The sequence below is a fragment of the Triticum aestivum genome, chromosome 3A (genome assembly GCF_018294505.1).
Source record: "Triticum aestivum cultivar Chinese Spring chromosome 3A, IWGSC CS RefSeq v2.1, whole genome shotgun sequence".
Taxonomy (NCBI): Eukaryota; Viridiplantae; Streptophyta; class Magnoliopsida; order Poales; family Poaceae; genus Triticum; species Triticum aestivum.
This window is the reverse complement of record NC_057800.1, coordinates 158,726,617-158,747,822: the sequence shown is the minus strand read 5'-3', so window position 1 is coordinate 158,747,822 and position 21,206 is coordinate 158,726,617. Positions and strand designations below refer to the sequence as shown.

Below are 21,206 nucleotides of genomic sequence, written 5' to 3'. Positions count from 1 at the left end.
GTGCTCCTCTGAGTGTTGGTCCGAAATGGGCAGCCTGCGGGGCCACCTCGGGGTAACTCGAGGGTTGGTTTTACTCATAGCTTGACCTATCCGAGTGTGCCCTGAGAACGAGATATGTGTAGCTCCTATCGGGATTTGTCGGCACATTCGGGCGGCTTTGCTGATTTAGTTTTACCATTGTCGAGATGTCTTGTAACCGGGATTCCGAGTCTGATCGGATTGTCTTGGGAGAAGGAATATCCTTCGTTGATCGTGAGAGCTTGTGATGGGCTAAGTTGGGACACCCCTAATGGGAATTTGTTAATGTCCGGTTGTAGAAAACATGAAACTTAACTTAATTAAAATGAATCAACAGAGTGTGTGGCCGTGATGGTTTCTTTTCGGCGGAGTCCAGGAAGAGAACACGATCTCATGTTATGCTTGAACGTAGGTTGTTCTAGGATCACTTCTTGATCATAGTTTATCGATCGTGCCTTTGCTCTCTCTTCTCACTCTCATTTGCGTATGTTAGCCACCATATATGCTAGTGCTTGCTGCAGCTCCACTTCATACCTTTTACCCTTCCTATAAGCTTAAATAGTCTTGATCGCGAGGGTGTGAGATTGCTGAGTCCCCGTGACTCACAGATTACTTCCAAAACCAGATGCGGGGACCGATGATACCGCTTCAGGAGATTCGACTGAGCTCAAGTGGGAGTTCGATGAGGACTCAGGACGATACTACGTTTCCTTTCCAGACGATCAGTAGTGGTGCCCAGTTGGGGCGATCGAGGACTTTGTCGCATTTGGGGTTGTTCTTTATTTTGGTTCCGTAGTCGGACCTTGAGTGTATCTGGATGAATGTAATGTTATTTATGCTATTGTGTGACGTGGTGATTGTAAGCCAACTATGTATCTCTTTTCCTTATTCATTACATGGGTTGTTGTGAATATTACCTCACTTGCGACATTGCTTACAATACGGTTATGCCTCTAAGTCGTGCTTCGACATGTGGGAGATATAGCCGCATCGTGGGCGTTACAATTATGTTTCCGGTTAATACAATTCTAGCATGAATAATAAATATTTATCATGAAATAAGGAAATAAATAATAACTTTATTATTGGCTCTAGGGCATATTTTCTTCAGGAAGAGGTGCTTTGTGATGGGTTCGATATTGCCTTGCTCAATCCCAGTGACAGAAAGAGACATGACACATACTTGTATCGTTGCCATTAAGAATAAAAAGATGAGGTTTATTCATATTAATTGGGTTTATTTTGTGTACATCATGTCATCTTGCTTAAGGCGTTACTTCGTTCTTTATGAACTTAATACTGTAGATGCATGCTGGATAGGGGTCGATGTGTGTAGTAATAGTAGTAGATGCAGACATGAGTCGGGCTACTTGTCTCGGACGTGATGCATATATACATGATCATTGCCTTGAATATCCTCATAACTATGCGCTTTTCTATCAATTGCCCAACAGTAATTTGTTTACCCACCGTATGCTATGTTCGAGAGAGAGCCTCTAGTGAAAACTATGGTCCCCGGGTCTATTTTAATCATATATCAAAATCCAAAAATACTTTGTTGTACTTTATTTACTTTTATTTTATTTTGTGTCTTTGTTTATCTATCTATCACTACGAAATTTGATCCTTGCAATTAACCGCCAATGGATTGACAACCTCTTGTTTGCGTTGCGTGTAAGTATTTGTTATTTCGCGTGTAGGTGTTGTTCATGAGGTATTGTGTGGTTTTTCTACTGGATTGATAACCTTGGTTCTTAACTGAGAGGAATACTTATCTCTGAGCTGCCATGTTTCTGCCTCGCCTCTGCACCAACTAGCACCACCAAGCCGCCCTGTTTCTACGTCCTTGCCTCTGCACCAACCAGCACGACCAAGCCGCCCCGCTTCTGCCATCCTGTTCAAGTAGCTATAACGTCCTCATGGCTGTTTGTTGATTTCTGAGGAGACTGGTTGATATTGCGGATAATTTTCGAACGTATTTAAATTGGCAAGAATTCATTCAATGGAGCAAGGTGGGACTATGCAAGATAAATGACCACGCATCTTTGTTTGCGCAGAATTTTTACCGCGGGCGCTGGCCTAGCCTGACCCATCTAAGTGACGGAAGAAGCCAGGTGGCAATCCAGACATACGGGAATTACCCTACAATCGAAGAAACGAGATCAGGACCGCGGATTGAATACCTAAAACAACATGTACTATTCTATATATATATATATATATATATATAATATATATAATATAAAATATTACAAAGGTGGGTCGGGAAGAGGCAAGAGGAAAGAAAACTAATTAACGATACAAAAGGGGAGCGAAGGAGGGAGAAAAGTGGAAGGGGAAGTTCACAAATGAAAGGAGTGAAGCGAAAGGAAGAGAAAAGAAAACAAAAGCCCAGATTCCTCTCCAAACAGGTCCTATCCTTTTCCCCTCTCTCTCTCTCATTGTTGTTTTCTCTCACTGGACCCTCCATTTCTAAAAAAGAGAGAGAGGAGATGAGGACATGCAAAGCTACCATACCATAAAGATTTGCATAGGAATTTGCGGCAGCCAAGATCCTCTGGAAATTTGATTGGTGCAGCCGCAAGAATTATTTGTTGTCAATTGTTTGGTGCTCAAGGATGGTAGGTGGAGGAGAATTCAAGGGCACCATGGTGCAACAGATGGTGTGTGGTGGCACAAGCAACGCCAACAATATCATGAGTGGGCTGATGCCTTGTGCCGAGGAGGAGCAAGAGGAATCCACCAACATGCCTCTCATGTCTTCTTCTCCTTCTATGGCTTGCTCCCATGATCATCAGCTCCTTTACCACTCGTCAGGTCAAGTTCCTGATGTTCGTGACAGCGCTGCAACTTCCCCTGCAAGTTTTCAAGGTGGACAGGAGGAGAGCCAGATGCCAGAATCATGGAGCCAGATGCTTTTGTAAAGACCTTCGTCTATACCTCCCACCCTCAGTCCTCTGTGATTTACTTACTACTGATGCAAGAATTAGTGCTAGCTAGCTAGGGTGCCCTTCAATTCATGCAGATTTCTTCATCAGTACAAATTAAGTAGCTGCACGCTTTGTCCTGTTGTTGATCAACCCCCTCCCTAATGGTCTTTTACTGCAAATCTCACATGCATGTTTCTTCTTCCTAGTACTAACTTGTTGTTTTTTCATGTATGGACGGTGCATGTGTACGTACGCACGCGTCGGTAACCACAAAGCAGAGGAGGATTAGTTGGAGACCATGAGTCAGATCTACTGTCAAAAGGATTAGAGGAGGGTCCTATGGCGGCTCGGGCTGGAGCCCCAGCTTACAGTTTCTATGGCCATGGCGGTGGTGAGGAGATCCAGCCGTCGGGGCCCAACTCTCGGCTGAGCCAGATGCTCTTGGCTTTCTCTCCAAGGTCATGCATCACCTCGAACCTCGACGGCGGCTTGCTGGACTTCTCCAACGGCGCGGCGCCAGCGCCCGCACCGGAGCTGTGGAATCAACAATCGGATAACTCGTCTGAGGTGATCAACTGAATTTCACTTCATGCATGGCTGAAATCCCCCATAAACTCTTTGTCGTTTCCTCCAATTAATTTGCAAGGTATATTTCTTTGCTTGCAGTTGTTTCGCAAACAATTCTATGTATTCTTAGACGCTTTTTAATTAGAATCGATCGTTGCTTGATTATACAAAACCTTTAGCTCCATATGTGTGTGTGTCGTGTATATACTCTCTGTAAAGCTAATAATATTAATTCCAAAATTCTCAAAAAACAAAAACTTCTCATGTGCATACTTCATATCTTCTTAAGGGTGTAGAGATCCTTTTTTTTTTGCCGGGGAGGGCATAGAGATTCACTTATATGTGTAATGTCACATCGGATTCTATCCGTGTTAATTTGGGCAATATCAACCATGGGATTAATTAACTCTTGTTAGCAGTTTCTTTTTGTACTAAAGATGAAATAGAGTCATGATTTGATTTTTCTTTTTTTTTCTACCTTCCAGAGTAACAGCACTGCAACTGGATCAGCTCCCAAGAAGGCTAGGGTTCAACCCGCCTCTTCAACTGGACAGTCTATTCTGAAGGTTTTATTCTTGACGCACTCCTTTCTTATTACTAGCTTAGAATCCTGATTCTCTCTCTGGAGTATGTAATTTTCTGTCTATACCAGCAGAAGAGCCTGTCAACGCTTGTACCCATCTCCCTTTCCTAGACAATATATTGCACATTTGCACCACATATAAAAATGTTAGACCCTCTATTGATAAATGTAAAACGAACCAAGTGTTTCAATGTTCAATTTTGAGCGTAAAAATATGATTGAATACTTTGCCCATAGTCCCACAAGGATCAGGTAATGCTTGTAAACTGGAATGCAGCAACAAATATTTTATTATCCATGCAAAAAAATGTATTCCGCATATTATTGTACTACGTATTGACCAAATTAATGAGAAGGCCATCTCTCGATAAGAATAGCTAAGGCTACCATGATATATCACTTGGATCTCGAACACTATCTATGATAATAAATCCAGAGGTGTTAATGAAATGTCCAAAAAAACGATTCAGTTTGAATGTATTTATATTCTGGATTGACCTAAAAAAGGGATATATGAAGTTGAAGGCCTTGCCATAGCAAAAGGGTCAATAGGTCAGGTTTGTTTGGTAACATCTTTTTCTTAGTGTTGGTAACATCTTTTTTTGATTGGTATGGCTTCGACCATTCCTAGAGCCAGGCAATTACTTAAACATAGGCATAGATAGAATTATTTGTCCACACGGTTATCAAGTTTTTTTTTTTGAAGTTACCGTTGCAAACCCCAAGAAACTAAGAACCTTCATCTATATTTTCTCATTCGTGTATGACAAATAGATCTATGGTAATATTGTTTTCTTTTTTTCTAAATGTATTTACGTACCAAAGTGATTAATTAAAAAAGTATCACCCTTGGAAACTTGGGTGTGTAGTATGGCCTTTGTTTATGCTGTTTATACTACTTCGGATATGGGATACTCTATTTTAATAAAGATGGTTGTGTGAGTCACATGATGCAGAAGCCGGGAGTTTTAAGCTCGTTACTGGAGAAATATGTTGAAAATTTCAGATATATGGAAAAGATATAGAACACGCTAAGATACAACAAAAAGTCCTTCTTGCCTTACATGTGCATATTGGCTAAAAAAAGGTGTGTATTCATATTTGCATCCCATCAATTTTGTCATTTCAGGTAAGGAAGGAGAAGCTCGGGGATAAAATAACAGCACTTCACCAAATAGTTTCCCCATTTGGCAAGGTATTACACCATTTTAGTTGTACGTTAATGTTAAACCTCACTGCACTGCACTCTAGCTAGCACTTGATGTCAAATATGCTTATGCATGATCTCACCTGCGAGCTCATCCCTCTAGTGCATCAGTGTGTAATTAAGCTTCAGGTCCCAAAAAGCTAGCAAAATATATTCTTTTGCGGCCGCTGACACATAGAATGGGAATGCATATATGTGAAGCTTTTGCCCATGCCCTTTATTTTTAGCTGCACATTCTTTCACTTTATGCAGCAAAGGAAGTACACTGACATATATGCACACTTGTTCCCATTTTACCAGACCGACACTGCGTCCGTGCTGCAAGAGACTATTGGCTATATCGGATTCCTCCTGGGTCAAATAGAGGTCCAACGTCCTTAACTTGTCTCTCTCTTCCCCACGAGCGGCCCTAATTTTTTCTTCATATTCGTAGTGTGTTTGATTTCTCAGGAGTTGAGATTTTATTCGTCTCCTGGTGTCTGCATCAAGAGGTGCAGACAGCAGCTTGCCAATGCTTGATGCAAAGTTTTGATATTCAGTTCTAGTAGTTGCTAGCTTCTACGTATAATTTTTACACATGCATGCATGCACTGCTTCCTTTACTTTAATATTGGTGGCATTTTCATGTAATATGCAAGTATGTGTGTTAAACAAATACGCATGACACCTACCATGCAACATGGTGCAGTGCCAGGGTAACGTATAGAGGTGTGTGTGGGGCGGCAAATTTTACCTGTGGTGCCTGGCTACCTGTAAAAGCGAGACGTGAGCTGCAGGCGAAACAAAAAGGGGGAAGGGTGGGGCTGGGTGTAAGAGCACGCTCTTAAAGTGCGTGCGTGGAAATCAGCACAACAGCAAGTTGCATGTGGGTGTGTGCCTGTGTTTTCATGCTTTGGATGTGCTTCGTCTAGCTCTTTCTATTTCTTCTCTACCGCTCGTCTCTCTGTCCCCTTTCTTTTTCACAATCTTGTTTACGTTACGTACGATTTCATGTGCATGACTGATGTTCACTCGTTCTTCCGTGTACATGCATGGTGCGCAGGCGCTCAGCTACCCATACTTGGGACATGGCACTGGTGCCTCCGTACGTCACCAAGCTGTAAGTAACCCATCTCTTTCTCTCTCTCTCTCTCTTACACACACACACACACACACACACACACACATTTATGGATGTTTTTCTTGAGAATGACATATTTATGGATGTTGTTAACGTCATGGCTTTAGCTAATTGTAACACAAATAGTTCAATGAAGTTGCCGACTCATTACATGTACCCGTCAATTTATGCACCGGATGCCCCGATTCTAGTGCAGCCATTGGATGTGAAACCGAGGGAGAGGGTCAAGTTGGAAGATGGGTAGATGGCCTATTTTCAAAATAGTCCTTCTGTTTTGTTTGAATTGACCCAAACTCCACATGCCTCTCCATTAATATTTCCATGTGTTTAATTTTTGGTCTAACTATAAAAAGGGTGGGTCATATATGCCATTTTTTTATCCGTTTCCACTAACATGTTCATCTTGACAAGCTCTTAAAAACAAGATCGATGCTGCATACATTTTTTAATTATTTTTCTTGCTTTTTGAAACTTGATGGGTCAGTTTTGTAACAGGGAGCTTACACAAGAACTTTATAAGAACAACATATTTGAGTAAATTTAATGAAACACTATCCTACATTTTGTAGTTATTTCATAAATATATCGGTCAAGTGTCAAAAAAATATTTCGAAAATGTTTCAAAACATATTCTATATTGGTCTTGTTTCGAACATTTCATCAATACAAAACAAAAAGGATGGTCAAATCAGATCTGAATTTGGGCTTGTGGTTTAAAATATAATACCCTTTTTGTGTTTGGGGCTAGAAATAAACGCTACATTTACTAATGGGATTGGGCAAAGCGTGGAGTGCGGGTTAAATTTCATATAGTATGAGGTATGTTTCATAAAATGAAAACAATCCATCTTCTAGCCCGACTATGTCTCTTAGATTTCCATTCAATGGTCTCAAAAGCTTTGGTGCATAGTGTGCACCGATTGCTCATTTCACTAGATATTTTCTTTTTAATAGCCAGTCCTGAAGCTCAGCCGAGCTCAGCTCAAAACAAACAAACGGGGGCTTTACTCAATTATTAAAATATATTAATAACAGTCATGTTTTGAATATAAAATACATTGCTACATCTATATTTTACTAAAACCCTAATTTTACCGTGTCGAAAAAATAACCCTAGATTCCAGGTAATTCAATGTTTTATTGGGCTTTCGGGCCAAGCCTCGGCAGAAAACTAGAGCTTGAGTCCGGCCCAGCTGTCCGGCATTTGGGCTTAAGTGTTAGGCCAAGTTGCCCACACATAGGTTTACGTGCATGAGACATGGCTGCAAGAGGAAATATTAACTAGTTGGGTGCCATAGTCACAATATATGCTAGATTTCACTAATTATGGGCAGTTGCGGACCTGGTAGCATGACGTACTCTAACAGTGACAAAGATTTAACGAAACAGACATCATTCATGGGCGCCAATAAAGGGGGCTGCCGGTGGTGACATTGTCAAGCTTGTCACTATTGTTCAACTCAGTAGTGGCCATCATGTATAATAAGACATGTTAGTAGCAACTTCGTCCAACTAAAAAAGCCCGTCCGAGAATGATCCTCTTATCTATTGCCTTTGTATACAAGCCTAACTAACCTTAACCCTAGCATATCCATTGAAATGATCCCTCTCCACCACCAGTCATGATCTCCTTCCTCTATTACTCTTCACAATCCCTCGGCTCCTATTTCCTTCCTCCATTACTTATCTCTCATCTACCTCTCATCAACGCCGCTACATCGACTTCCTTTATGCCAAGGTCAAGATCACGCTCCTCTGCCATAACTTCTTTGTCGATGAGATCAACATCATGTGTTGAGGGTTCGTTGGTTGAAGCACGAAAGGAGGAACGTGCAGAGTCGCATGTAGTGTGTCATGCACCATTGTGGCCTAGGCGTCATGGGCTCGTCACCAAGGTTGAAGAGTCCTTTGCATTTGGCCTACTCTTCAATGTCGACAACCTACACCAAACATCCATGACACCTTCAGCCTCCACCAACCGAATTCAACATCTCCAATATCCTCCTCGAATATTACAATGGGTGGCTAAGAAAGGATGTCTTCTTGAGTGATGTTGGCCTCTCATATAGAGTGGTCTCGATTGAGCAGCGGCGTGACCTCCTCTGGCGGGCGATGGTGGCGGATAGTGGCAACACAAGGTGATGGATGAAGCTATAGCTCCCTTGGCATGGCTGGAAACTCGATCCATGAGTTTTTTATGCACTAGTCACCATTGGCGTGTGCATTGTGTCCTTTAGTAGTAACAAATATCGGCACTAAACATTTTGTCAATGGCTGCAAAATGTCAACTCGTCAATGTAGATGGCGAAGTGTGGTTAGTGGTTAAGTTGTAGAAGAAAACCTCTTTGTTTCTTCATGAAAGGATGGCCTAAGGGTAGACATCGCTTGTGAAGACTAGTGGTGCATTGGTAACCAACTGAACATCACCAATGGAAACTAGTGACAATCTTATAATGTTTATCATAAAGTTCACGACAAATAATATTCTTCATTAATTTGCTATGACTCTTTTACCATCAAAAAAGTTGTTACAATTTTTTTCATCATGGACTAGATGCCACGTGGACTCACTGTATGGACTAAATGACATGGTAGCCACATCAAACCATACACCCTACACGACAAATAATGGTGATAACCGTCGTCACAAAATTAGATGGCCCATTCCATCTAACATATCCTAATTTAATTTTGTCCAAAGCAATGTCATAGAAATTTGGAGGATTGGCGCTCTTAGGGATTTTTCCTATATATATAAATCATCCGATATCTTTAGAAAAAATGCCCCTGGATTGCTTTTGCACCCTAGTTTTTGGAATTTTCCATCAATTAAAACACCTTAGTACAATTCCTTTGCTTTTTCCTATGAATCTCTCTCTCTCTCTCTCTCTCTCTCTCTCTCTCTCTCTCTCTCTCTCTCTCTCTCTCTCTCTCCCAAATTCATGTGGCTTTCTAATCCTATAGGATTCAAGAGGACATGTCACTCCAATCTGGTGTTTGTCCTTGAGAATCTTGTGAATCAAAGTAGCTTTAAATATTTAATACTCTCTCCGATCCATATTAATTGACACTGATTTATTACAATTTGTACTAAAATCAGCGACAATTAATACACTTTTACTAAAATCAGCGACAATTAATATGAACTGAAGGGAGTACGATGATGATCCAAGCCCATTTCTACTATTCAACTTGTGAAATGGGTCATGGATAAGTCCAAATGGTTTTAGAAATATGAAAATGGGTAAATAGACTTAGATAAAAGGTATGTGCATTTTACAATTAATAGAATGTTTGAATTTAGAGGGTACAAATTGCTGGGTGCACCTAGCCAATTTAAGCTGGACACTGGGCGCACTTATCCAGGGTGGACGGTCCGATCTCCACTAGGTAGCGCGCATGCCACCTATTTCAGCCCAAATTAAATGCCAAAAAAGTACATTATTTGTAAACATGGTGAAGTTGAAATGAAAATTACGAACTGATCATGTTTATGAAGAATACCTACTGACCAGAGTAGTGAAAATCTGAATTCATTGACAGTTTCATTATCCACAAGTCCAAAGTTCGTAATCTGATAAAACACAAAATAATGAGCAGAAAAGTACTCCTCTGGTCGGGTGCATAGGGCAATGTGTGTGTGGTTATAGGTCACCGAATTGGCTAACTAAATATGTGGCATGTGCCACCAGTAGCATAACATTGGATTCATATATGGATAATGTTTTTAAACATATTTTTTTCTTCACATGTAATGCGTATTTGATTAGTCAAACTGCCGACCTTGAAGCATGTGTACGCCCTATGCACCACGGAGGGGGTATGTTTTTACCCCTATAAACTTGATATCAGGCTGCCGGAGGTTTGTATTTTTATCTATCAAAGATGCAATGAAAATTTATCAATTTACAATTTAAACCTGATATAAAAAATAACATAATACACCCAATATCTCATTTTTATAATATATTTAGATTGTTTAAGTTGGATTTTCACGGAATTCCCACCGGTTGTCATCTTCGTTTTAGGGCGCCAACTTTGGCGTCCAGATTTTTAGCGGGTAACAGTGATTGACCGGTGACAAGATACGACAGGGTGCATATTGCCGGAGCAATTAAGGTAGGGACATGCACGCATGTGCTGGCTACCGCATGTGAGCCAATGATGTATGCACGTCCGCTAGATGCCTATATCATTTCAGGCAAACTTTTTGCACGCCTGTACGTGCAATGCTGAAATGCGGATTGTTCACATGCTTCTGTTGGCTAGCTTTAAAAGAGAGCATGTGCACATTTCTAAGAATTGCGAAATAAACCTTACGTATACATGAATAGTGCAAAAGTAAGTTTGATAGCAAGAACTTGTTACAAAATGTATGCCCGTTTCTGATGTGTCAGAAGAGATAATATAATAGATGAATGACTGTCTGTTAAAAACGCTCTTATATTATTAGACGGAGGGAGTAGTATAGAAGGCACCTACGTGTACTCATCTGTATACGTGATAAATGAGTAGGTGCTGGGGAGAACTTTCACTAGCACATGCACATATAACTTGTCACAGAATGTATGCCCATTTCTGTTTCTAAAACGCGAGAGCATGAGGGGACTGCTGGTTTGCTCCCCCAAGAAATATGGTGGTTTAGGAGTGAAGAATATTGAATGTTTCAGCCGGGCTCTGCGGCTGAGGTGGGAGTGGTTTCGATGGGATGAGGTGGACAGGCCGTGGAAGGGCACCCCGACGCCGTGCGACAGCTCTGACAAGCAGCTCTTCTCGAGCTGTACCACAATTCAGTTGGGTGATGGCTCTCTTGCTTCCTTCTGGATGGACAGATGGCTGAATGGGGTTGCACCTGTTGTTCTTGCTCCGGAGATCTTCAAATTGACCCGCCTCAAAAGGTTATCGGTCAAGGAGGCGATGGACAATGGGCGATGGATGAAAGGGTTACAGCGTATGCATACTGATGCCCAGATCGAGCAGTTTGTCAGGCTTTGGGGGGAGGTGCAGAATGTGATGCTGTCCAACAACAGAGATAGCATCAGTTGGGACTTAACTGCAAATGCTGCATACTCTGCTTGCTCTGCTTATGAAATTCAGTTTGCAGCTAGGATTGCGATGCCGGGTTTGGACCGGGTGTGCAGGTGCAAGATGGAAGGAAAGGTCAAGTTTTATTTGTGGCTGCTCCTGCAAAATAGGAACTGGACGGCAGATCATCTGCGAGCGAGAGGGTGGTCACATAATTCCATGTGCCGGTTGTGTGATCAGCAGGAGGAAACCGCGGAACACCTAACTCTGTCCTGCTGCTATGCAAAGGAGGTTTGGTTCCAGTTCAGCAGAACAAGCAGCGCAATGTACAATGCTATTTCGTCGACACCCTCGATTAGGGAATGGTGGTTCAGGCTGTATTCTGCTACAGGTGAAAAAGAGAAAGTATCTGAGGATATTACTTTGGCCGCGTATATCGCGTGGAATCTGTGGATGGAGCGAAACCGAAGGGTTTTTGATCAGAAGGAGCGGACGGCCATCTCTCTGGTTGTTTTCATCAAGGAGGAGGTTAATTTATTCTGGGAGGCAACTAAGAGGACCACTGTAGTATAGATGTGAGATTTCCCGTGATGTGGTGTTTTTTTTTCCAGGTTGTTCTGAGTGCGTGGGTATGGTGTCTGAGCTAGGCTCTAGTGGTTTTGTAATGACTTCTCTTTCTTCTATAATGCAAAGGCAGAGCTCCTGCTGTTCGCGTCAAAAAACCGCGAGTGCGCACGTACTTCTATCCAACTTTGCTCCAAATATAATCAACCTTAACTATAACTGGTCTTTCTTTTGTGCGTGCAGCAGCTGAACCATGGCGATCACATAAATTCCTCGGCAGAAGCAGCCCGTCCCCAACAGGTTTGTACAAACATGTATAGACGCATTTGCATTTGTTTGCTTCGTATACGTCGATATCGATCACAAATACTAATTAAACTACTCGATTGGTACATATGTAGGATGCACAAGATGTCGAGGGCAAGAAGTCGGATCTGAGGAGCAGAGGGATGTGCCTGGTGCCGGTGTCGTGCATTACCTCGCGTCTGGGCGCCGACAACACCTCCGACTTCTGGCAGCCGGCGCCGCCGCTCAGCGGTATCATCCTGCGATAGGATCATCAAGTTGTCTAAACACCGCGGGCTTGTGTGCGCGCGTAAATATATACCATTGGTTAGCATTCATGTATCCATTGTTGATATACATATATAGTTGTTGAGGTATTTGGAAACACATATCATCAGGAGCAGTCATTCTATGTGCAAGAGTGATTGCTCATGATGATATGCAATGCATGTATGTATGCATACACAATATACACACAAAGTGCTGCTCTCCACCTGTTGTGTATGCATGTAGTACCTTTTTCTACGGAATATGTGTGTCTACTTTGCAACGGACGGTTGACTTATTTTAGGACCCTCCCACAAAAAAAAGACTTGTTTTGGGACCGGGGAACCTTTATTGATTCAAGTTGAATACAGGCCCAACAATTCCGACTGAGGTTTTAAGGGGGTTTCCTGTACGAAGCTCCCCGCGTCAAAGTGACGACCAAACGCACATGGGATACGTGCACTTGGCCAGACCATTTGTAGCCACTTTTTCTCTCTTTTTTTCCTTTTGAGTTTTTATGGTCTTTGGTTGGGTATTCTTCGGGCTTTTCTTCTTTCTTTTCTTTTTCTTATTTTTTCTTTTTCTTATTAGGTTTCTTCTACTCTCTTCTTCTTATTTTTTAATTTTTTACTTTTACTACTTTTAAAATACATAGAATTATCATAAAATTATACAAACATTTAGTAATTTGTGTAGACATACAAGGGAACAATTTTAAAGAAGTGCGAACTTTTTAAAATTACATGAATGTATATTTAAAAATAAATGAATACTTTTCAAAGATGTGAAAACTTTTGAAATTATACAATAACATTTTTTAAACAGATGGTACACTTTTTATATAATATTAAAACAAATTGAACACTAATTAATTATATGATTTTTTCTAGAAAATGATCTAAACAATTTTAATTACACTACCTTTTTGAAACAAATGTGAACAATTCTAATTACTTGAAGCTAATATTTTCAAATTACATGGATTTATCAAAATACAATTCTAGCTTATAAATTCTTTTTGAAAATGTATTTTTGAAAGAACATTTTTGAAATACATATTTTAGAACAAAAATAAAACAATAGAAATACTAGCTAATTGCCCCGCATTGCAACGGGGGCATACATATTCTAGTGATTAAACATCAATTTTGTCCGACATATACCTTACAACCGCCATATTCTATATTTTGAAAATATTTAATTTGATTTGAGCACAGGTAAGGGAGCTAGTGAAGTTTTGACACAGTTGAGGTTTCAGTATGATCTGATTTGATTTGGGTATGCGTTGGGGAAGGAAAGGAAAGATTTGATTTGGTTGGGATTTTGTTATGATTTAATTTTATTTGATTGAGTTAAGACGTGGTTTTGGTAAACTACCGCCTTGCTTACATTATTCCAAGCTACTTTATTTACGTTGATTTATATTTTGCACGACATCAATTGGGATTATTAAAAAAATCAACAGACAAATCAAAAGCGGGGGAGTGGGTGTTGGGCGAAAATACCGAGGGAGGCAGTGAGGTGAACCTATCAACCCCCCCCCCCCCCCCCCCTTTAATAATACTACAGATATAGCAACAACTATCTGATTTGGGCCCCTATTTGAGGGCTCCGTTGAGAACCACACTTGACAACCGAGCTCTCACTCAAAAGTTTTAAGAAGTTGCTATATACATTTAAAATGATAAAAATTAAATAATAAAAGTAAAATTTGGTCTATAACTCCGATGGCATTCCCTGATTTTGATTGGTTTTTATTTCTTAATTTTATTTGTATCTTGTCAATTCTTTTTTATTTATTCAGGATTTTTATTTTTTGTACATTTTTTATTTGGCGATTTTTAAGTTCCTGAAGTTTCAAATTCATGTACATACTTTTAATTATATGACAATTTTAAAATTTATGAAGATTATTTTAATATGGGAGCTATTTTGAATTAACAATATTTCATAAATCCGTGAAAAATTTCTACATTTTACGCACTTTTGGAAATTTCAGGAACTTTTATGAAGATGAATGTTTTTTAAAAAAAAATCCATGAACCTTTTCAAACATTTACTTGTAGTTTATTAATTCACAAATTTTCAAATCTATAAGAAAATAATAGACTGGTTTTATACGAACTGGTATGTGGACGATTTATTTTCGTATGTGCCAGCTAGAAAAAACAAGCAAGACATTAGCGTAGTAAGCGATGGTTGTTATTCGATCCGGGTGGAATGTGTGTGCTTCGTACCACTAGTGGTGTATCCGGCGGCTGAGGCCGTGAGGTTGACTGAGATCGCATCTCACGTTCTCTGCAGCCAATAGCGACCCAAACGCACAGGGAGGCCCTGATGTCACTGTAGCAGTGATTCCAGGATTTTTTAAATTTCCGTTTGGCTTATGGAAGTAACATGAAAAAATATTTATTTTTAAACTTTTATAACTATTTTCGAAATGTGAGAACAGTTTTTGCAAATTTTAGGACGTTTTTCGAAAAACAGGAACGATATTTTAAAACCTGAGCATTTTTGGAAGTTCTAAACATTTTTGAAAACAAAAACGTTTTTACAATTGTAAACAAGGAAAACCAGGTCGCTACAGTACTGCTACAGGAATTTTCCATGAATTTTTCCCAAACATTGTTTGCATTTTTTTTTAAAAACCGTTCACCATAGTGATGCTACTCGGAAAAACTGTAGTGCTGCAGTATTGGGGGAACCGGGTTGCTACAGCTAACTAGAAGAACGCCCGTGCGTTGCAACGGGGCCACATTAACTTTAAGAGTTCAATATTAATATTCTCATACATATCAATCCTTCTTCTCCTTCCGTCTGCCACCGAGACAGGGACCTAGACTTTGTGCTGCTCTTATTGATTTCAAACCCAGACGAGATGGGGTGGTGGGAGGGGGGACAAAAAAACCCAGACGAAACAAAGGAGAAGGAGAGCCTCATCAGTAGCATCATGGTGAATTTCAAACCTAGCGTTGTGCTCCGCCCAACGAACATGGACGCCGCCGCCGGCGGCCCGGTGGAGCTCAAACTCGAGAGACTCTGCTGCTTGCTGGGAGGGGTCGGGGAGGGTCGGAGCACATGAGCATTGACGTGAAGACAGAGTAGGCCGGGGAGATTACTGTGCACACCGCACAGCGACTTGGACCTCGGAGGGCCTTAGCTCTGTCAGGAGGAGGTCCCGAGTTCCTGCCGAGGACAGCCTGACGGGGGAGACGCACGGCCGCTCGCGCTGCCCGCAACGCGACCACGCCCTGCCCTAGGGTTCTGCGATGGCGGCAGCGTCGTCCACAGCCACACCCTCTCTGAGTCCTGCCCTGAACTGGGGTTCCGAGATGGCGGCGGTGGCGGAGGTCTCTGAGGTTGGAGAGGGGCAAGATGTAGGACGGCGGAGGCTGGAGCCTGGAGCGATGGCGGCGTTTCGGGATTGCAGGCAGGGGGACGTGCGAGGTGAGTGTTTTTTTCACCGCTTTATGTTGTGTTGCCTGCACGGATATGTAGGAGAACAAATAGGTGAATTATAATTCCTTCCATTGTATAAGTGCTGGGAAAGGAAGCGAGGGACAAAAATCAATCGAGGGGCCTTTAAGAGTAGAGATTAGTTAATTGGATTTTTCTTTAAAGTCTGTTATTTGTTTTCTTAAAATTTATTATATGTTTCCTAAATCAAATTGCATTGATGGGATGGATCGATTGATTTGGATAGTCTATTATTTGTTTCCTTCACATCCATTATATGTTTCCTAAAGCAAATTGCATTGATGAGATGGATCGTTTGATTTGGATGGATCGATTGATTTGTTTCCTTAAAATTGGATTTTTTTTTAAAGTCTGTTATTTGTTTCCTTAAAATTTATTATATGTTTCCTAAATCAAATTGCATTGATGGGATGGATCGATTGATTTAGATAGTCTATTATTTGTTTCCTTCACATCCATTATATGTTTCCTAAAGCAAATTGCATTGATGAGATGGATCGTTTGATTTGGATGGATCGATTGATTTGTTTCCTTAAAATTGGATTTTTCTTTAAAGTCTGTTATTTGTTTCCTTAAAATTTATTATATGTTTCCTAAATCAAATTGCATTGATGGGAGGGTGACGCATGGAAAGTTATGATCCGTTAAGATTTTTTTCGTTGTGTGAGAGGGTGACGCGAAACTAAACCGGTGGGGTAGGGAAGGGACGAAAAAAACCAGCGAAATGAAACGGGTGGGAGGTGGGAAGAAGTATCAAAGAAGTACCAAAAAAAACCGGGTGAGGTGGGACGAAAAAAAACCTGGAAGCGAGACTACCAACTGCTCCATTAGGAGTAGAGATGCGCTCTTTGCGCGGAGCCCTATAGGGCGCCTTATGCGTCATTCAACCATGAATACGCAGGGCAATGCAAAAACGTATTTATGGCGCGACAAAAAGGCATTTCCTATTTGGCGCCACAGGCGCCAGTTCTGTGGCGTTCATAAATGGGCCGGCCCATCTAGGGCCAGTTGATGATTTCTTTTCTGAAAATTCCATGAACTCTTTTGAATTTCGATGATCTTTTTATAAATTTCAACAGTTCTTTTTCAGATTCATGAACTTTTTTGAATATCGATGAACTTTTTTGAAATTTGATGAACATCTTTTTTAAAATGGATGAACTTGTTTAGATTTATGAACTTTTATTTCAGTTCAACAAACTTTTTTGAAAAATACATGAACTTTTTTTGAATTTCTATGAACTTTTTAAAAAATTAATGAACTTTTGCTAAATTAGATGAACTTTTTTTCAATTTGAATGAACTTTTTTCAAATTGATGAACTTTTTTCGAAATTGATGAACCTTTTTTAAAGATTTGAACTGTTTTTCAAAATAGATGAACCTTTTTTTCTTCGAATCTGTAAAACTTTTTTGATTTCATATTTTTATTTTCGTACCAAAAAAAAAATGGGGCAGCACGCTAGTGGGCCAGCCCATGCCTGCAGCGCTGCAGGCGCCGGGTCGTTAATGGGCGCCTGCATGCTGCATAGGAGCTCCCCGAAAAAAACCCCAAAAAGTCGCTCTGTTTAGGATTAGAACCTAACCGCTAGAACTACTAGGCCCTAGTGAAACATTGGAACGCGAACAGCTTAAGAACTAAACTTTAGCCCCGCCGTTTAGAAAAACATGATTTCTTTTGAAAAAGAATGTGAATAAAATTTTAATGTCCACATATTTGAAAAAACATCAAGAATTAGAAAAACAATACATGTATTAAAAAAGTTAACGAATTTGAAAATTTTCGTCGACTATGAGAAAAAAATCACCAATTAGAAAAAAAGTTAATTGATTTTGAAAAAAAGTTTATGAATTCTGAGAAGAGTTCACAAACTTAAAATAAGTTCACTTATTTTGGAAAACATTCATAGTTTTTTCAAGAAAAAGTTCACGAATTCAAGAAGACAAAAAATGAAAAATGAAAAGAAAAAGAAAAAGAAAAAGAAAAAGTAAAAAAGTAAAAAAAGAAAGAAAGAACAGAAATGGGAGAAATGGAGAAATTTATCACAATATGTGTTGTGTCCCAGCTGGTTAGCGCAGTTTATCTGCGAATAAAAGATCATGGGTTCAATCACTATCACACCCACGCTTTCTCTGTTTAACAAACAAAAAAATCAATTAACTTTGAAAAGTATTGTATGCAACTTAGGATAATGTTAGGCTACTCACTCGTCAAGCCAGGCAGCTTAGGATAATATTTAGGCCACCTCAAAAACTAAATTACCTATAGTACTATCAACTTGGAGGTGAAGCTAGTTATGGTAGAATACTTTCTATGGTAGAATACTTAGAGGTGAAGCTAGTTAACTTGGTAGTCATGGTAGCATTGGCGGGCAGACTCCCCCAGAAAAGGAAAGCACAAAGGTCTCATACAATCCATCCCACATAGTTTCCAAATTAGGAATCACGCTAGAGAACTTAGATTCCACAAAAACTTTTTGACATTGTAGGCAACTTAGGTCACTTGACGGACAACTTTCATAGTGTTGTAGGCCATTGATGATCACTTGTAGGCAACTTGGTTTCTAAGGTAGACAACTTCGAAGCCATGTTAGGCAATTTTCCGTTCTATGGTAAGCAACTTTTATAGTATGGTAGGCAACTAAACTGTCTACAACTTAGTTTCCAATGTATGCAGGTTAGCAACCATGGTAACAACTTATTACACTATTTCATGCAACTAATTTGGAGGCTATCAGGAAATTCATCTAGCATCAAAGTTACCCTTGTTTAGTATTGAAGTTGCCTCATCTAGCGTTAATTGCTTTTGAAATAAAATCAACAAAACATATCCATATGGGATCTAGTTTTGAAGAGCTCGTTGCGAGGAATCCAATGATAAAACGGTCCTTCGTTTTAGCACACGATTCAAAAGTTGTAGTTTTCGAAAAAAATGAAACGGAATAGATGGGTGACATCAACACATTCACTTGCACATGTGCTGCCTATCCACATGCGGGCGGGTGCGGTCCCCACCACTGTGACCATCCACTGTGTTAAATAGTCACATGTGTCATACCCAACAGACCGTTTCCACCATGCGCTCGGCTTTCAAGGTCCCCTGGGATCGATTTATACTAGATTGTGCGCCCGGCTTACTCAAATAGTGCAGTTGCATTATCTAGAATTCCGGACCTTTGTTCGTTTGCATTCATAGAGCCAGGGTGGGCGAACAGCGGCGCCTAGGGCAAGCAGGTCACAAAGAACAACCAAAGGTTAACTTTCTGGACGAATCTCTTTTAGCCCTTAATCTCAATCTAGTAATTGTGTGCCAGCCCGACTCGATCTCAACATTGTGTGCCATAGCAAACCCTAGCAAGTAGAAGCCATGTGATGCTGACTCATCTTTTTCCCGATGAGGCAAGGAAGGCGTTGGTGACTCGAATATATGAATATAGGGCTCACCGACTGCAAGGATTCAAGGGCGAGGCTACTTCTCGGCGGCAGCGAGGGGCGGTAGGAGCACGCAAGGCGAGTTCACGATGGCAAAAACTATGAGCAATGTACATTACGTGGTTTCTATCTTCTCTTTGTTGTATATGGTAATGGTAATACTCGATTCAATAATAAATCATGCTCCAACTTCATAGCATAACCGGAGACTATACATGCATGCTTCGGGAATCACAAACTTTAACACCAATATCTTACTAAACACAATCATCCACTAGTACCTCCCACGCATTATTATATATATATATATATATATATATATATATATATATATATATATATATATATATATATTGCAAAACTATTGCAAGGAATCAAACATATCATATTCAGTGATCCACAAGTTTTATGTAGGATTTTATGACTAACCATGCAATTGACCAATCCCATTGACTCTCTAAATAGATATAAGTGAAGCATGAGAGTTTAATTCTTTCTACAAAAGACCATGCTCTAATAAATATAAGTGAAGCAAAAGAGCACTCTACAAAAGAATGGTTTTCTATGTGAAGAGAAATAGGAAATCCAAACTTCAAATGATATAAGTGAAGCACATGAAGCATTCTATAAAGCCATACTCAATAGATATAAGTGAAGTACAATGAGCATTCTATAAAACAACCATAGACTATCTCCTATCAGTATGGTGCATAAAAGAAAAATGAAAACTAAAAACAAAAGACGCTGCAAGATTTACACATATCACATGAACGAAACGAAAAGAAAACATATCGATACTTATTGAAGAAAGATGGGATGCCTTCCAGGGTATCCCCAAGCTTAGACGCTTGAGTCTCCTTGCACTAGTGCAGAACCAGGCTTTAGCACCGGTTCGTAAGGCCCTTTAGTGCCGGTTCTGCAACCGGCACTAAAGGTTGGGGACTAAAGCCCCCTCTTTAGTACCGGTTCAACACGAACTGCCACTAAAGGGCCAACACGTGGCACGAGCTAGCGTTGGGGGCAGGGAGACCTTTAGTACCGGTTGGTAACACCAACCGGTACTAAAAGTTTTGGGTGTTTTGTTTTGTTTTTTATTTTTCCTTTATTTTTGTGTTTTTCATTTATTTTTTCATTTGCTGGTATTTTACGATACTACATATTATACACGTTATGCATATATAAAAATAGAATTTCTCATATATATATATATCATCGAATGTCTCGCACCACCATTCACACATACTCATGTATATATATAATTTGGTATATACAATTTCTCCTACAATTTGCAGATCATTACATGGAGTCATCACCTCGGTATCGGGTAATAGAATTCTCCTTTGGGATCTATGACCTGTCGAGCAGAAATCCCGCTATTTCCTCTTGAAGTGCTCGTACGCGAGCCTCCTGTAGTAGCTGACCCCGCATCTCTTTCATCTTTAAAGAAGATATCAAAATATACATGAGTATTATTAGCTGTGTGTATATATTAGATAATGATGTAAAAATTGTGAATAGTGTTCTGGCAAACGTACCCAGAGGTCTCTATCGGTTCTGGGCCTTTCGGTAGTCATCATGCGAATGTTCTCACAAACGTAGAACGCACATAAATCAGTCCCCAACGCCTGTTTCACGGCCTTTATGAGAATATAATTCAATCAGATAATAATTAGTCAAGCATGATATTTAATGGCATTTAAACTAGAATTAAAGAGATATGGTAGCCAACTAC

At 40.2% G+C, this 21,206-nt stretch overlaps 1 protein-coding gene across 2 annotated transcripts; it reads left to right on the top strand.

Moving 5' to 3' along the window:
* The first annotated feature begins 2,371 nt into the window (after positions 1-2,371).
* LOC123060799 (transcription factor bHLH68) lies at positions 2,372-12,849 on the top strand. Of its 2 annotated transcripts, none has more exons than XM_044483642.1 (8): positions 2,372-2,938; positions 3,227-3,515; positions 4,001-4,081; positions 5,228-5,293; positions 5,606-5,671; positions 6,348-6,404; positions 12,261-12,314; positions 12,416-12,849. In XM_044483642.1, exons 1-8 carry the CDS (start codon positions 2,637-2,639, stop codon positions 12,566-12,568), a joined length of 1,068 nt encoding a protein of 355 aa, XP_044339577.1. In that variant the 5' UTR covers positions 2,372-2,636; the 3' UTR covers positions 12,569-12,849. The 2 variants fall into 2 exon arrangements, with proteins under 2 accessions (XP_044339577.1, XP_044339576.1); XM_044483641.1 differs by having other exon boundaries at positions 2,374-2,938; positions 12,258-12,314.
* The last annotated feature ends 8,357 nt before the right edge of the window (positions 12,850-21,206 follow it).

Coding starts and splice junctions, on each gene's coding strand:
- LOC123060799 (XM_044483641.1), top strand. CDS start 2,637: ATGGTAGGTGGAGGAGAATTCAAGGGCACCATGGTGCAACAGATGGTG. Junction 6,405..12,257: donor CCTCCGTACGTCACCAAGCT/GTAAGTAACCCA, acceptor TTGTGCGTGCAG/CAGCTGAACCATGGCGATCA. Junction 12,315..12,415: donor AAGCAGCCCGTCCCCAACAG/GTTTGTACAAAC, acceptor GTACATATGTAG/GATGCACAAGATGTCGAGGG.